Below are 17,525 nucleotides of genomic sequence, written 5' to 3'. Positions count from 1 at the left end.
CTCACAGATTACCCCTTAATTGCATACATAGTCCTTCAAATATCCAGGTTGTTGTACTACCCGTCCTGACCTGGTAGTGCTGTTTTGTGTGTTCTCTTTGCTCTTTGTCGGCACAGTAATGTTCTGCCCCTCAGGCTGGAGATGTGCTGACATGTCTTTTTTGACCTCCGTAGCTCGCCTCAGATGGCGACGATTCCTTCTGAGGACTCTGCCGTTGTCCAACTCCACATCATAGGATCTGTTTCCCAGAGTGTTACACACTCTAGCCTTGGTCCATAAGTTGTGTGGTTCAAAAGGTTGGACTCGCACCAAGTCCCCTGGGTTTAATGTGTCCATGTCCTTCGCTGTCTTGTTGTAGTACTTTGTTTGTCTCTCTCTGTTTTTCATCAGTGCTAACTTGTTGTCAGTCACTGTGGGTTGCAACAATCTGTCTCCTATTGGGAGAAGTGTCCTCGTCCTCCTGCTTAACAGTCTCTGTGCAGGGCTGGTAGTTAAACCTTGTGTTGGGGTGTTTCTGTGGTCCAATAAGGCCAAATATGGATCCTGTCCAGCCAATTTCGCCTTTTTCATGAGTCGTTTGGCAGTTTTAACGGCAGACTCAGCTTTGCCGTTGCTCTGCGGATAGCCAGGTGATGAGGTATGGTGTCGAAATTCCCATTTCCGGCTGAAGTTGGCAAACTCTGTTGAGCTGTACTGGGGCCCGTTGTCAGAAAAAACAATATTTGGGATTCCCTGACGTGCGAAATGAGCCTTTAGTTTCCTAATCACAGTACTCGACTTGGTATCAGGTAGATAATCTATCTCCCAAAAGTTGGAGTAATAATCAACAGTTATTAGGTAGTCCCTACCCTCAAAGTTGAATAAATCTGTCCCCACTTTGGTCCATGGTCTGGTGGTCGGCTCGTGTGGTTTTAGTGTCTCTTTCTGTTGTTTTGCATCCACAGACCGACATATGTCACATGTAGCGATGTACTTTTTGATGTGGTCGTTCATACCGTGCCAGTAGACGCAGTCTCTAGCTCTCCTGAGGCACCCTTCTGTGCCGATGTGTGTTGAGTGAATTCGCTGGGTTATATCTGCCTGCAGTGCTTCTGGAATCACCACTCTCTCTCCCTTGAAGACCAATCCATCCTGTGTGCTCAGTTCATCCTGCAAAGATTGGAACTGGGTTATTTCAACAGGTACATCTTTCTTACAGGCCGGCCACCCCTTTTGTATTGCTTTTATCAGCGTTTGTAGTGTGTGGTCGGTTCTCGTCCCTGCCCGTATTCTGTCCATGCTTTCTGTTGAAACAGGTACATAGTCCACCATGTTGACACATTCTGTCTCCAACTCTGTCTGGCTTTTGATGCTATCCTGCAGGTAGGCCCTACTCAGCGTATCAGCAAGTAGCATGTCCCGGCCTGGAACATATGTTATGGTTATATCATATTTTTGCAGCCTTAATAGCATCCTTTGCAGTCTCTTAGGTGCATGTAACAGTGGCTTTTTAATAATGTTCTCGAGTGGCTTGTGGTCTGATTGCACTCTCACAAGACGACCATATGTATATTGGTGGAATTTCTCCATCCCAAACACAATAGCTAAGCATTCCTTTTCAATTTGTGCATAACCTCGTTCAGTGAGCGTCAATGCACGACTTGCAAATGCCACTGGTTTTCCATGTTGAGTCAGAGCTGCTCCCAGTCCTGTCTCGCTGGCATCACACTGCAGCGTCAGCTCTTCTTCAGGGCTGTAATATTTCAAAACTGGGACTTGTGTTAGTTTTTCTTTCAGTCTTTTAAATGCATCTTCCTGCACGTCTGTCCACTCCCATAGGCTATCTCTGTGCGTCAGTTGTCTGAGAGGCTCACAGTCGTCTGACAGATGCTTGTAAAACTTTGATAAATAGTTGACCATTCCAACTAGTCTCTGCACCCCTTTTATGTCAGTTGGTGCTGGCATCTCTGTGATGGCCCGTACCTTCTCTGGGTCAGCGCTCAGCCCCTCTGCTGTGAGTAGATGTCCGATGTATGGTACTTCCTGTCTTCTAAGCTTGAGTTTTTCCACATTTAATTTGATGTTTCTCTCTCTGCAGCGTTCCAGGAAAAGTCTCAGGTTTCTGTCATGATCCATTTCTGCCAACTCAGTCGTCTCTCCTTTTCCAGTGATCAGGATGTCATCAGCAATGATGTATGTGCCTGGCAGGTTCTCTAACGCTTGCATCAGTTTGCGCTGAAAGACCTCTGGCGCTGGGCTGATCCCCATCGGCATTCTCAGCCAACGAAAGCGACCAAATGGTGTTGCGAATGTCGTGAGATGGCTTGACTCTTCTGTAAGCTTCACATGCCAAAAGCCATGTTTCACATCACAAACTGTGAAAACTTTCGCTTTTGACACATCTGGCAATATGTCATCTATTGTCGGTAACGGGAAGTGACTACGCTTCAAAGCTTTGTTAAGCGGTCTTGGGTCAATACATATCCTGGGTTTGCCATTTGGCTTCTGCACTGTCACCATCCCACTGATCCAATCAGTACTACCTTCCACTGGTGCTATTATTTGTCTGTCTGCAAGGCTCATCAGTTCCTCTTTCAGTGGTTTCATCATCGACACTGGGACTCTGCGTTTTGGCAGTTTGACGGGCTGCACTGTTGTGTCGATTTCCAGCTCATATTCACCTTGCAAACATCCATCTCCTGTAAACACATCCTGAAACTCAGTCTTTATCTCTTCCAACAACCATGCGTTGTTCTCTGATGGAGCTGTTGTCACTGAGCTGTCCAAAGCACAGATGTTATCATATTTAACTTGTATTAGCTTCATCGCTTCACTAGCTGTTCTCCCAAGTAGAGGTGTTTTACAATCCTCCTCTACCACTTGGAACTCGACTCTGTACTTTTTGTTGTTTCTTGGGTTTGTCAGCTTGACCTTACACTTTCCTAATGGACACAGCTTTGACTTATTGTACATCACAAGAACCTTGTCTGTGTGCTCCATTTTGATGTTCGGGTTCAACAAGTTGATGGGAATAACGTTGCAGGTTGCACCACAGTCAACTTGAAACTTGACCAGGCTGTTGCCAATCATCATGCCTGCAAACAGCTGTTCTCGTTTTTTCATGTCTGATTCTTTGATCTGGTTCACTTCTACTGCAGTCTGTGTCATAGCTGTGACAGTCATTATGTCCTCACAGGAATCCGAGTCCTGCTCCGTCACTGTGTGGATCTTTTTTCCATTTTCACTCTGTCTGCTTTTACTCCTGCATGCTATAGCAAAATGATTTTCTTTGCCACATTTTTTGCATTTTTTTCCATATGCTGGGCATTTTGATTTGAGTCTTTCATGTGCTCTTCCACAAAATCTGCATGATATCTCTTTATCCAGTCTTTTTCTCTCTTTTTGTTTTACTGCATGCAGTTCCTCTATAGCCTGTCCCGCTATTGTTTTGTTGTATTCTCTTGAAATCTCCATTGCTCTACAAATATCTAGACATCTGTCTAATGTGAGGTTCTCTTCTCTGAGCAACCTTTCCCTCCAACCGGAGCTGTTCGTGCCACAGACGATCCTGTCTCTGATCAGTGAGTCTTTTAATTGTCCAAAGTTGCAGGTGCTCGCCAGCATTCTCAGGTCCGTAACATATTTATCAATATTTTCTCCAGGAGCCTGATTGCGTGCAAAAAATCTGTATCTCTCGACAGTCTCATTAACTTTGGGATTACAGTGTTCATCGATTTTTCTCATCAGCTCACTTACTGTTACTCTTGCCTCAGCTCCGATCAGCGTTCCACAGAGCTCCCTGCCCCGTTCCCCGATCAGATAGTAAAACAGCTTCACTCTCGCCTTTTCCTCAGCGTCCGGCAGAGCTAGTTCCGTGTAGAGTGTAAACTCTTCTTTCCATGTTTTCCACGCTTTAGACAGGTTCACTGAATCCATACTCCACTGTGCGGGTGGCTTCAATCCATCCATCGTAGACGCCGCTGCGCTCTTCTCGTCAGCGTCTCACTTGCTGTCCTGAGCCGTTAGCACCTCCGAGGCTAACTAGCCTAGCTGGACGCGTCGATACCGTCCGCTCAATCTGTTGTCTTCAAAGCGCGGTGTGGATCACTCTAGACCCCGCTGCCACCATGTTTCATCTTGTTCTCTCTATAAACTTCACAAGATGCTCGATTGAACTTTCCCTCCTCCGAGGTAAACTTTTATTAAACTCTTAATAAACAGTCATGAGTCTCCGGTTCTCACCTTCCGGTGTTACACTCTCAAGACCCCGGGTGGAACACACAGGTAAATGCAATTCCCATTGCTACAGTGATAATTTTGTGAGGCCACATCGAAAAGGCTCGAATGAGCTTTCCAAAGTTCTACAAGTTGTGCTCCCATCGCTTGTGTCCAGATCACACATGTGCTGTGCCGTCTTTTTCGCTGACATTTGTGTTTGCGCGTGCGCAGTGTGACAAACTGCAGTGACACCCTGGTCAGTTCTTCTTTCATTGACTGAAGGGTACCAACAATTTTGTCCACGTCTACGGCGCTACTCCCTCGGACCGAGAAACCCCTCTCTCTCGGGTCTGGGTGACGGTATTGCTCTTGAGCTCATGTAGAGCACACTGTCCTTGCTAGAGACAGATGAAGGCGGATTCCTCTTCACTCAAGTCTTCCTCCGACAGCTGGCTTCACCAATTCACTGTTGCTGGCTGCAAAGGGTTACTACTCACTTGCAGGAGTGGCCGCAACCACTGGCAATAAGCTGCTCTTTATAGAGGACTCATGCTCGGGGAGACGTTTTCTGGTCCACCCTCTCTCCCAGAAGAGCCCCAGGAACGCTTGTGTCATCTTTGCATACCTCCACAATTACATATTGTTTAGTCTTTAAAAAAAAAATTGAGGTTTTCCGTGTACCACCAGAGAGAGACTAAGTACTACTAGTGGTATGTGTACCACAGTTTGAGAACCACTGTTCTAAACCATGCTGTGAAACTCCTGGGGACCACCCCTTAAGGGTGAGATTAAAAGTATATGTGTATGACTGAGGGGCTGCCCCTCAGATCTGCTCTGGGAGAAACATAAGAATGTAGAAGAGGTGAAGGGATTGTGTTTTTAAAAAAAATAAACAAGCAAATACGTTCGATAAAGTGCTTTCGGTTCGGTATGCATATGTATCGAACAATACAAAATCTTTTATTTGTTTTATCAACTTTTCTTCCAACGATGCTGTCTGTGTTGAGCGCTCAGTAGATCTGTGTTCGACTACCCCGCCTAGGCTGCACTGTCGAGTGCAGATCCACTGAGCCCAGCGCAAGCTAGCAAGACAGAAGCCAAGCTCGTTGCAATATGGCAACTGCCTCAACGCTACCCGAAATTGAACCTCCCCCACCTTCATTCAGATCTAGCGTTTGAAACTATCGTGATGTTCATGTGAAGCATGACCCTGATGGTAAGCGCGTCATGGACAAAAGTAAAACAGTATGTCCGATGTGCCACGCAATGCTCAATTGGTGGGAACTAGTGCGTTATCGCAGTTAGCTCGTTAACATGTTGATGCCGTCCAGCCCCACGCACACGATCCATGGTAACTCGTTAAGGGAGATTTGCAGCGTTATGGCGTTAACGTCATTTTAACGAGTTTAACGCTGACAGCACTAGTGGGAACACAATGAATATGACTGCACATTTATGCCGACATCATCCTAGTGCAAAGACAAGTGGAAGCAGACAAAAACAACAAGCACACATGCCACAAACGTTACCAGAGTCATTTAGGCAGCCGTTAGCACATGATTCTCCTTATGGGGACCTGATATGTTTAATATGCTGCTGAGAGTATAGCCCAGAAGAAGCGTATAGAATAGCTTTTATTTTGGAAAGAGCCATTTCTCTGTAATAAACTCTCTTTTCCAAAGATGAGCGATTCCTCAATCAGATTTATTTATTTATTTATTTTTGTTGTTTCATCAACATTAAATTTAAAAACTGTACTTTTGAGTTAAAATATATATTTATAATGTTAATAAATGACTAATTAAAAAGGCATGAACATTTTTTTTTTTTGTATCGAAAAAATATCGAACCGTGACACCAAAGTATCGAACAGAACTGAACTGTGAATTTTGTGTATCGTTGCACCCCTAGTTGGAGGTAAAAGTGCTATAATGAAAAACATTTCAAGAAAATGTAAAATAAATGTATTCCAGGATAAAACACAGCTGTCTTTGTCTTAACGCTGCAAATCGGTGTGTCGGCCCACTGGGCATTTGATTCTAATAACAGGCCTCAGTCTCTCCTGCTACTGGTCTGCCATACTGCTAAATTTGGTATCCGTGCTCAAACCTTTTGTGTCTGTTTGCACACCTCGGGAAGCAAAAATTTGTTGAACATATGAGACACTTTGACTCTTCAGTGCAGTGTGGAGCCTAACAAAGATCTGTTTTGTGTCCCAGCTGATCAGCAGGAGGAGAAGAGTCTGACGGAGCAGCAGAGGAACATTTTCAGCTACTTGGACTCAGCTCAGCCACTACAGAGGAAACAATGAGCTCAACACAGAAGGTGACAGACAGAGCAGGGCGATATGACCAAAAATATTTATCACGATATACATTTGAAAATTTGTGATAACAATATAGCTGACGATAAAATTGACACTAGACAAAATACTTTACAACTCCACGACTTTATCAGTGCAAAAAAACCCCATCAATGTATTTTCACTTAAAAAGCAGCTGTTTTTTATGTGCATTAAAGTTATATAAAAATTTAACAGTGCAAATACAAATGCCTTGGAGCAAATGTCAGCCAATTTCCTCTGGAAAATCCTTTTGGTTAAACTCTCAGCAAGCAATTTGCATTTGCACTGTTAAATTTTTATATAACTTTAATGCACATAAAAAAAACAGCTGCTTGTTTAAGTGAAAATATATTGATGGGTGTTTTGCACTAATAAAGTTGTGGAGTTGTAAAGTATTTTGTCTAGTGTCAATTTTATCGTCAGCTATATTGTTATCACAAATTTTCAAATGTATATCGTGATAAATATTTTTGGTCATATCGCCCTGCTCTACTTTCATGTTTTACTGTTTAGGCTTAAATAGGTTTGATGTTTGGTGCCTTTTTCTTAATGTAAAAAAAAACAGTATTGTTCAATCATTTTGTCAGCAGCTAATAAGACAAACATAGGATTTATTATCACTGAATGGTTATGTATAAATCTAGAAAAAGTAAGTAAGTGTGTGTGTGTGTGTGTGTGTGTACAATCAGGAGGGATGGGCATGATTTTAGTGTTTGAACAGTCATGAATTATTTTTAACAGCAGGTTGGATGTAATGTGTTAGAACTACCAGCAGGTGGGGATAAGAGACCTTTAAGGTGTTTGGTGCCACACTCCACCTTCAGGTTTAAAACTAGTGTTAATGGAGGGAGTTTGAAGGTTGAGTTTGTTCCACGACTGCATTTCACTCACTGCCTCTGTTTGTATCTCTGTCACTGCAGGACCAACATGGAGCGAGAAGTCAGCGCTCTCAGGAGGCCGACAAACCTCACAGAAGAAAGAGAGAGAAAAAACACACCTGTGACGAGTGTGGGAAGGATTTTACTTTGAAGGCTAATCTAAAACAGCATCAGGTCATCCACAGTGGAGAGAGACCGTTCAGCTGTGACTTGTGTGGAAAGTCTTTTTCCTGGAAGGTTGCTCTAAAACAACACCAACTCATCCACAGTGGAGTTAAAGCGTACAGCTGTGATCAGTGTGGCAGAGCTTTTACTCACAGCAGGAGCTTACAGAATCATCTACTTACCCACTCTGCAATTAAGGCATACAGCTGTGACGAGTGTGGGAAGGAGTTTACTGAGAAGGCTGAACTAAAACGTCATCAGGTCATTCACACTGGAGAGAGACCGTTCAGCTGTGACTTGTGTGGAAAGTCTTTTTCCAGGAAGGATTCCCTAAAACAACACCAACTTATCCACAGTGGAGTTAAAGCGTACAGCTGTGATCAGTGTGGCAGAGCTTTTACTCAAAGTGGCAACTTACAGAGGCACCTAGTTACCCACTCTGGAATTAAGGCATACAGCTGTGACATCTGTGGAAAAACTTTCAGCCAGAGAGGGAAACGAAATACACACCTACGCATTCACACCAGACATGATGTGTACTGCTGTGAACAGTGTGGCAAATACTTTACAACAGACGCAAAGTTACAACAACACATGTTTACCCACACTGAGGAGAGACCTTATAAATGTGACCTGTGTGAGAAGACTTTTAAAGCTCCACGTTACCTGAGACAACACCAACAGATCCACACCAGAAAGAGACTCTACAAGTGCAGTTACTGTGAGGTATGTATTTATATTGTTATCTTGTCATTTTAGCCTGACTGTTTGGAACAACTCTGCTCATTAAACTGTGTTAGCATGTTAGCAATTCTACTGCATGGAAAAGCAGCTCTGAGTGATTATTCAGATTTTCATGTCAGTTATGATTTTAGTATTACTGTAGTATTATGGTGGTAGTATTGTAGTTATTGCAGCCCAGTAAACTGAGTGTGTTAACTGAAACAGTCAAATGTAATTGGACGTCTGCAGAGATGCTCTTTATTTCAGGCGACGTTCAGGATAAAAATGTTGAAGGACTGACTTACACTGTCTTTGTGTCTTTGTTTAGAAGCAGAGCGACACAGATGGATCCAGTTCTCAACCCTGTCATCACTGTGGTGGTGGGAAAGACTTTCGTTGTGACCTTTGTGGAAAAACTTTCAGTCAGCAAAAGACCCTAAAAACACATCAACGTAGACACACTGGAGACAAACTGAAATACTGCAAAGAATGTGGGAGAAGCTTCACCACATCACATCACTTAAAACAACATGAACTGATTCACAGTGGGGTTAAAAAGCACCTCTGTGATCAGTGTGGGTCATCCTTCACCACTGCATGTAAGCTTAAAACACACAAACGAGTCCACACAGGAGAGAAACCATACAAGTGCAGACACTGTGACAAAAGCTTCTCACAGTCAAATGGTCGTAACTCTCATGAACGTACACACATGGAAGGAAACTACAGCTGTGACCAGTGTGACAAGAGCTTCAGGAATCTCAGTTCATACTCCAAACACAAACGATCCCACGTTACTAATAAACTGTTTCACTGTTACCAATGTGCCCAAACATTCACCTCATTGTCTGCTCTGTGCAAACATCAGCGTGATCACTCAGGGCTGAAATCACTCCCATCACTGGATCACAGTGAATCTGAAGAGACAGAAAGATCCTCTGGTTTCAGTGTCAGACTCAAAAAGCTTGAGATCAGGCTCCACAGAGTTCAGATAGAATCATTTGAACTTGTGTTGAACTGAACTGGTTGCTGGGCTGAACTTCTACATAATACAGATTTACATGGGATCTTATTTTCTGTCGTTTTACTGAGTCAGTTTTGTCCTTTTTTCTCTGTCCAGGGGCCCGTTCTTCGTACGTCGCTCACTACATCCAAGATCAAATGACACATCCAAGACCAAACCATCGCGCTAACCGTGAGCTCGCTAATCCGGTTCCCCGAACACACCTGCCGTTGACGATTAGTACAGCTGGACGCAGTAATGTGACATCACTGGGTGTCGTAAAAGGGGCTACGCATCGATAGTAGAAACATTGATCGGCAACCCGCTGATTGGTCGTCGAAAATGTCGAAGGAGCGCGCTCAGTATTTTTCGGCAGCAGAGCAAGAACTCCTGATTGAGGGATTTCAGGAGTTTCACAGTTTAATTAAAACGCAAGGGAACACTGCAAAGGCTGCAAAAGCAAGGAGAGAGGGCTGGCAGGAAGTTGCTGACAAATTAAACTTGTAAGTAATTTAATAATAACAATAATAATGGATTGGATTTATATAGCACTTTTCAAGGCACCCAAAGCGCTTTACAATGCCACTATTCAGTCACTCTCACATTCACACACTGGTGGAAGCAGCTACGGTTGTAGCCACAGCTGCTCTGGGACAGACTGACAGAAGCCAGGCTGCCATATCGCGCCATCGGCCCCTCCGGCCAACACCAGTAGGCGGTAGGGTAGATTTATTATATTACACTATATTATCCAATATTATATTACATTATATTATAATATGTTATATTATATCCCCTTACACATTAGAGCCACAACAGGACCCACTAGAACATGGGAACAAATAAAAGTGAAATACAGGAGTATTCTACAGAATGGTAATATTTATCTCTTATATTGCTTTTCGTCTCTTGGAAAGAGACCCTGTAATAGTCTGTTAGTTTGTTCATAACAGCAACCAAGAAAAGGGCAGAGCAAAAAAAGACAGGTGGTGGTCCTGCACCCCCTTGTCAACAAGTTGGTTAGGTAAATAATACCCTCACGGGAAAATCGATATCTCTCAATGAGCACACTGTCACGCTGAGCTGAAGGATCCTGTCTGTCCCGCAATATACGCTGAATTCTGAGGACTCTCCTTATCAATCTTGCACCTTCCTCAATGGGTTGGTTGCGTATACGGACAGGACATGGCTGCGACAGGCTTCCCAAATCCACCTTCGCTTTTATAGCCGTGGTCTCTCATCTTGATTACACGGAGTGATTTACAATTACTACTCTGAAATATGAATTACATCTGTAATAATCACATACACGTAATAGAATGTTAATAGTACATTTCCCTTTTTTAGGAAATGACCTGTATGTATCTGTGTGAAATCAATAAAAGGATCAAGTGCTGCATTATCTTTAGTTACATTGATAATATTTATTTATGGTGAAACAGTGGTGGAATATCGCTGTTGCTTTCGTATAAATGAAGCGGACATACCTGCATGGCCGCGATCTAATCCTGTTTACATAAAGTAAACCTGCTCCCGAGCAGGTTTATGCTTACGGCCCTGCTGCTATGACAGCAAGTCCCGGATGAGCTTCGGGGAACCGAACGATCCAGGATCACGTGAAATCGTCAACAATCAAATCCAGCTAGCCTACTTAGCGAGGTACGAAGAACGGACCCCTGGTTTTGCTCGTCTGTAAATAATTGAAACTCAGTCAAATAGTTCATTGTTCTCCAGCAAAACGTTTTGGAAACTCATGTTTAACCTTTCAAACTCTGACATGTTTTAGCACACAAGGCTTCATCGGGGAGTTCACTCATGATTGGACCATGAGAATAAAGGTTTTTAGTTCTTTCAAAGAGAGTCTTGGAGGTGTTCGATGTTTCTGTTTTTTCTACATATAGGAAGAAACTATTTTTCTAGCTTTGTGTAGTGTGGAAGTTTTTAATGTTTCTTTCATCTGTGATGTTCTTGAATGTGTTGACATGAAGATGGTACAAATAAACTGTCCTTTTAGCTTTAGCTCCTAATTTATTCATTATTTATGGATGTAGCACAGCAGCAGTGTCTTGATTAACACATGGAGGGCTCGGGATCTGATGGTGTCATCTCTCTAATTTGCCCACTGCGTAAATCTCACTCTTTGCCAAGAAATTGAAATAAATCTTGTTTCCCTGCTGGATAGTGATCCACTGTAACTCTGCTCCTCCTTCCTGTTTAGGATTTCTGTGGCTGAAGTAAAATTCCCTCCATCCATCACTTATCCCAGCTAACCCAAAGTAAAATAAAGTTTTGCTCATCTTAAAAAAGCATTACAATAATGGGCATTACCAATGCAAACTGAATAATACAGAAGATGAAAGAAGAGACTTGGATCAGTTAATAAAGCTCATGATCTCGATTCATTGTGGCTGCTACACAGATACTTCTGGGTCACTTCTCTCAGTTAGGAACCTTCCTCACCAGTGGCGTCGTTAGGCCTATTTTAGGGGTGCTGAAGCCTCCCTAAAATATTCTTAAGCCCCCCTAAATAATTTGGCGGGGGGTTTTTTTTTTTTTTTTTTAACTTATTCGATTTTTGTTTTTTTACAGAACTTGCAGACAAATTCAATATAAAGATGCAGGAATATGAGTCTAAAGAAATAATAATATAAACCTGTCGCTATTCACACAAATATGATCATAACTCGGTTGGTCCCTTTCGCTTTACATTGTTAAGGTAGCGTCAGTGCTTCGTTATCCAATCCGTTCCAGTTGTTCACAGGGGACATCCACATGACTGAAAATCCAGTCCTCGTTTTCACTGCTACTTTACACTCCGCTCGTATACACCTGCGGACACACTAGCGTACATGTGGCAAACGGCAAGAAATCATGGATATACGCAAGTTTTTCAAGAAAGTAAGTCTTCATCACTGGCTGGTAGTAACAATTAGTTAGCTCCAGCTAACAGCGGAGTCCCATGTAAATAATGAACCAGGTGCTCCCCATTTTGTAAATAAAAACCTGGCTAGCGCACTAAGTTAAATTCTTAGCATAATGTTAATTTCTGTCACTCGTTTTAGCTCTGAAAAATCGAGCTGTGGTATGGTTATCATCAGTGGAAATAATAATAATCACTCCATCCCCATTAACCTGTAGGAGTCAGGGCAGAGGAGCACAGAGAGGCAGAGGGGAGAGACGTCTGCTGGAGAGGTGAGTCAAAGGATGGAGTCATTTGTGATGCAGACAGTCTGATTAGAATTTTATGGGACTCAATATGGATATGAAATATGAAACATTTCAGTCACGGTACAACATATAAGACCTGTTTAACTTGAGCTTTTATTTAGGAGAGTCAAGGTTAGAAAGTGGAGAGAGCAAAGAGAGAGATATATATATATAAGTCAAATTAGCCTGACTCACATATTTTTGAGAGTTCTATTTTAATATTACTTCAATTCAAGTAATTTAGTAATATTTTTCAGGGCTTTAAATTGCAACCATTTTAGTCACATGCGTGCTCAAAATATAATGTTTGTAACTTCAAAATATTTGGAAGCAACAGAAGTCATGATATTAGCAATTTACATTACAATTCAGTATGTTTTAATGTATCTTGAAGGGTGAGGCAGAAGGGGAGGCTGAGGGAGAAAAAGGTCAACAGGCAAGTTCAAGTCAGAGAGAGCAAGGAGAGACAGAGGAGCTGCAGCAAATGGATCGAGAGGCAGAGGAAGATCAAGTTATTACAGAGAGAGGAGAGCAAACAGGCCAAGAGAGGGAAAATGATGAAGCAGCTGCAGCAACTCATTCTACTACAGGGTTTGATTTAGGTGACAAAGACACAAGGCCCAGACAGGTGAAGCTGAAGAGCTATCCAGCTGATACTTTTGGTACACAGAAGCGGGCATTTAACCACAGCTGGTTTGAAAAGCACAACTGGTTAGAATATTCAGTCAACCAGAATGCAGCTTTCTGCTTCCCATGTAGAGTGTTTGGCAAAAACATCAAACATGATAGTTTGGTCAGTAGCGGTTGCAAGAACTGGAAGAAAGCTTTAGTCATCTTTGGCAAGCATGAGATGGCACAAACACATAAGGACAGTGTTGTTACATGGAAAAGCTACCAGGGAACTAGCAAACAGGGAAACGTTGCACAGGTGATAGCAACTGCAAATGTGAGTGAGATAGTCGAAAGAAGAGAGTATCTCAGACGAATTGTTGCAGTCACCTCTATGTTAGGGAGACAGGGACTCCCTTTTCGTGGCCATGATGAAGGTGAAGACAGCCCAAACAGAGGGAATTTTCTTGCGTGCATGGAGCTTTTGAAGGAGTTTGATGCTTTTCTTCAAAAACATAATCCCCCATCAAATGCACAGTATATCTCACCAACATCCCAGAATGACATGATTGGAGGTGTACAAGCACATTTTAGAAGGCTTCATCCTGAGGCTATCTATGTGCATTGTTATGCTCATCAACTCAACCTGGTTTTGTGCAATACTTGCAAGGCTGTCCCAGAGGCTGTGGAGCTTTTCAGCTTGTTGGAGTGTGTGTATTCTTTCTTCAGCACCTCCCTAGTCAATCATCATAAGTTCATGGAGACTCAGGCAAAGCTTGGATTGACAAAAACTGAGCTTGTGCAACTTTCAAACACTCGCTGGGCATGTCAGTTGCGATCAATCAGTGCAGTTCTTGAGACATTGCCTGCCATTTTGGAGTGCCTATCTGCAATTGGATCCCCCATAGCTGTTGGTCTCAGAGCAAAGCTCTACAAGTTCTCAGCAGTCTATGCACTACTGATGTTTTAGTCGATTCTGTCTGTAACCGAAGGACTCCACAAATTCCTGCAGAAAGAGACTTTAGACCTGGCAGAAGCGTTTATCTGCAAACAAGCTGTGTGTGACACAATTAAGGGAAAACACTCAGATGCATTTGCTACAGAGCTGTATGAGAAAACCAAGGCCCTGTGTAACACCCACAGTATCCCTGAACCAGGTGCCAAGACAAGGCACAAACAGAGGAAAATGGAGGATTTTGTCCTGGAGGCAACTGTGGGTTCACGCACTGAATTGAACAACTCAGACACATTGAAAAGAGAGTTACTTTTCCCTTGTGTGGATCGGATGGTTGGCGAGCTTGATCAAAGATTTTGCAGTGTAGATGCAGGGCTGCTAAAAGGTGTCCAGGCATGTAGTCCTGAATCTGAGAACTTCTTGAGTGAACCACACTTGAATGAACTTGCAAAGCACTACAGACTTGACCTGAAAAAAGAGGAGGTTCTGGTGGCCAGAAACTTTCTTACCTGGAAAACAGAGGCTGGATGTCCACCCAAAAATATGTTGTCTGTGTACAACCTCCTTGATTCAGACATGTTTCCCTCTCTGAAGGCAACCATCCAAGTTGCCCTAACAGTGCCTGTCAGCAGCTGCTCGTGCGAACGGTCCTTTAGTGCACTGCGTCGGCTGCACTCCTGGCTGCGTCAAACAATGGGTCAGAAAAGACTTCACAGTCTTGCAGTCATGTCTATTGAAAAAGACACGATTCAGCATCTGAGTCACAACAGAGTGATTGACCGATTTGCCACTCTTAAAAACAGACGTCATTCTTTGATGCTTCCACCCACCAAGTAACTGGTGATTGCAGCCAGAAAAATGTACTTTTTTATTTTCAGTTTTTTTTCTTGTTATTGATGCGGCAAACACATTTCCTCTGTTTTTTTGTTGTACTGTATTATAAAGCAGACTGAAATAAAACAATAGATCTATTGGTGGCCTAGGATGTTTAATCTGTCCAAAAAAGTAGGAAAACAATTTCTCAGTCTTTGTTTTCTGTTTGTGAAATTTTGTGCTCATTCACTACGTTCGTTCATGTCGTGTACATCTCTTGGGGGTTAAGCCCCCCCTGTCCTTAAAACCTAGTGACGCCCCTGTTCCTCACCAAAACTGACTGTTGGACCACACCCCTGGTTTCATGAGAAGTTGTTTCAGCCATGATTTCTCTTCCTGTATTTCAGAGTAAAGACTGAAGTGACAAATGGAAACATGTTTAAAAAACGCAATGTGAGAGAGACGTTGAGGTCCTTGGAAGTTACCCTGGGTTTTTCTGTCACCCTGCTAGATGTTACACACCTTGTCATTGGACTGATTTCTACTGCTGGACTACTCCTGGGGAGAGTAACAATACTCTTACTAATTAGCTCCCTTTCACACCTTTGGGGATATTTATTTTTGTGCTTGCAGCGCTGTGAGCCAGAACAGCGAGAGAAAAATCTGCAACAGCGACGAGCCGAATGCTTAAGTGAATCCCAGCAGCTGCACATGTGCTACGCTGATTTAGAGGATATCTTTGCTCTTCATAATTCATAACTTCATAATTACACAGGGTGTAATTATGAAGTTATTGAGCTGCACATACTTTACGACCTGCTTAAGTTCGAGGTCACAGCGTCTGTAGAGCAGCTGGAACATAATGAAGTCTACAAGGTTAAAGTTTTATCTTCACTTGTTGTTCTCTCTGCTGCTTGGTTTGATGGATCTGAGAGCTTTTGTTTTTATTACTGTTATTATAATTATCATTAATATTTTACTCTTTAAAAGCTTTAAAATAGTGTTTGTGTTTTGAAAAGTTGATTTAAGAATTGAACAGAAACATCTGTCATAAAAATCGCCCAAAGGCACAGAGACAAACTCAAAGGATGCAACCTGTAACTTTCTCTTCCTTCATGTCAGCACCATCATCGATTATTTATAGTAAATGCATATAGCAACAGTAACACTTTAGTTTGGATTTCATAATTTCTGTAACTGGAAAATATTATTTTGTTTAAAGACAAAAGTGAGTGCGTAGTTGCAACATTAAAGTGAAATATTTAATAGTCTAATAACAGATTATGTGTTGAAGCTGTCGTTTCAGGAGGAGAGAAGCTGCAGAGAGGCGTGTAAGACTGCAACTCTGCTTCCTGGTCCCAGCTCTGGATAGTCATATTTTAGGGGGTTTAATAAATGTGTCCATATTTCTAGAAATGAGAGCTGCTCCATCCAAAGTGGGATGGATGCCGTCTCTCCTAACAAGACCAGGTTTCCTCCAGAAGATTTGCCAATTATCTATGAAGCCCACATCGTTTCTTGGACACCACTCAGACAACCAGCAACTTAAGGAGAACATGTGGCTAAACATGTCACTCCTGGGCTGTATCCCAATTCAGGGTCTGCCGCGTTTTAAGGCCGATTACGTCACAGCAACGCGACGAAGTCACTCCTGGGCTGTATCCCAAAGGCTGCTCGAAATGCGGCCCTCAAATGTTTCCTTCATTTCCCTGAATTTTAAAGATGTGTCGGTGTAGACTTCGTGGCCCAACATATCCCAGATTGCATAGCGCGGCGGTGGGTGTGGATAATTTTGCCGAAAAAAACGGTGGAAGCGGAGCGGCCAAAGTGTAAACGTTTAAAAGTAAGTACTGTTATGATGTGTCAACAGGACCTGGAAAAAGTAGTCCATGCATTCATTTTTAGTAGGCTTGATTATTGTAACAGCATCTTTACAGGTCTACCTAAAAAATCAGTCAGACAACTGCAGCTCATTCAGAACTCTGCTGCTCGAGTCCTCACTAAGACCAAACAAGTGGACCACACCAGTCCAGCTCTGAGGTCTTTACTCTGGCTGCCTGTCTGTCAGAGGATAGACTTTGAAGTTCTGATGCTGGTCTATAAAGCTCTGAATGGTTTAGGACCAAGATACATCAGTGACCTCCTGACCCAGTATGAACCTTCCAGATCCCTCAGGTCACCTGAATCCGTTTTTTTTATCAGTTCCCAGAGTCAGAACCAGACACGGAGAAGCTGCATTCAGATTTTATGCTCCATATATCTGGAACAAACTCCCAGAAACCTCAGATCAGCTGAAACACTCAGTTTATTTAAATCCAGGTTGAAGACTCACCTGTTCTCAGCTGCATTTGAATTACATTTTGAATTGCATTTGAATTGCATTTGAACTACACCTCTTATAAGGTGTAGTTACACACCTTATAAGAGAAGCACATGAGAAGAGAGGCGACCTAGCTGTATTGTGGCTGGACCTAACTAATGCGTATGGGTCGATCCCACACAAACTGGTTGAGCATGCTTTGCACCTCCACCATGTCCCCAGCAAGATCAAGGACCTAATCCTGGACTATTACGCCAATTTCAGGCTTAGGGTCACTTCTAGGGCAGTTACTTCAGACTGGCACCGACTCC

The 17,525-nt window shown here is 42.8% G+C and overlaps 2 protein-coding genes across 3 annotated transcripts in view; both read left to right on the top strand.

Moving 5' to 3' along the window:
* Nucleotides 1-17,525, top strand: part of LOC309714053 (zinc finger MYM-type protein 1-like) — a 54,968-nt gene that overhangs the window by 2,012 nt on the left and 35,431 nt on the right. The window lies entirely within an intron of this gene.
* Nucleotides 8,088-16,492, top strand: LOC309714068 (zinc finger MYM-type protein 1-like). 2 transcript variants are annotated; one of them, XM_082546187.1, is made up of 4 exons: nucleotides 8,088-8,310; nucleotides 8,639-12,208; nucleotides 12,449-12,502; nucleotides 12,912-16,492. In XM_082546187.1, exons 2-4 carry the CDS (start codon nucleotides 12,182-12,184, stop codon nucleotides 14,094-14,096), a joined length of 1,266 nt encoding a protein of 421 aa, XP_082402313.1. In that variant the 5' UTR covers nucleotides 8,088-8,310; nucleotides 8,639-12,181; the 3' UTR covers nucleotides 14,097-16,492. The 2 variants fall into 2 exon arrangements, with proteins under 2 accessions (XP_082402313.1, XP_082402312.1); XM_082546186.1 differs by having other exon boundaries at nucleotides 8,636-12,208.

This window comes from Aulonocara stuartgranti (assembly GCF_965226115.1).
Source record: "Aulonocara stuartgranti genome assembly, chromosome: 9".
In the NCBI taxonomy this organism is placed as follows: domain Eukaryota; kingdom Metazoa; phylum Chordata; class Actinopteri; order Cichliformes; family Cichlidae; genus Aulonocara; species Aulonocara stuartgranti.
The sequence above is the reverse complement of the archived record's forward strand: the minus strand, read 5'-3'. Positions and strand labels throughout refer to the sequence as shown.

What these genes read in the sequence shown, in the direction of transcription:
- LOC309714068 (XM_082546187.1), top strand. Translation starts at nt 12,182, where the DNA reads ATGGATATACGCAAGTTTTTCAAGAAA. An exon ending in TACGCAAGTTTTTCAAGAAA is followed by an intron (nt 12,209 to 12,448) that starts GTAAGTCTTCAT and finishes ATTAACCTGTAG; the next exon opens with GAGTCAGGGCAGAGGAGCAC. An exon ending in GAGAGACGTCTGCTGGAGAG is followed by an intron (nt 12,503 to 12,911) that starts GTGAGTCAAAGG and finishes TGTATCTTGAAG; the next exon opens with GGTGAGGCAGAAGGGGAGGC.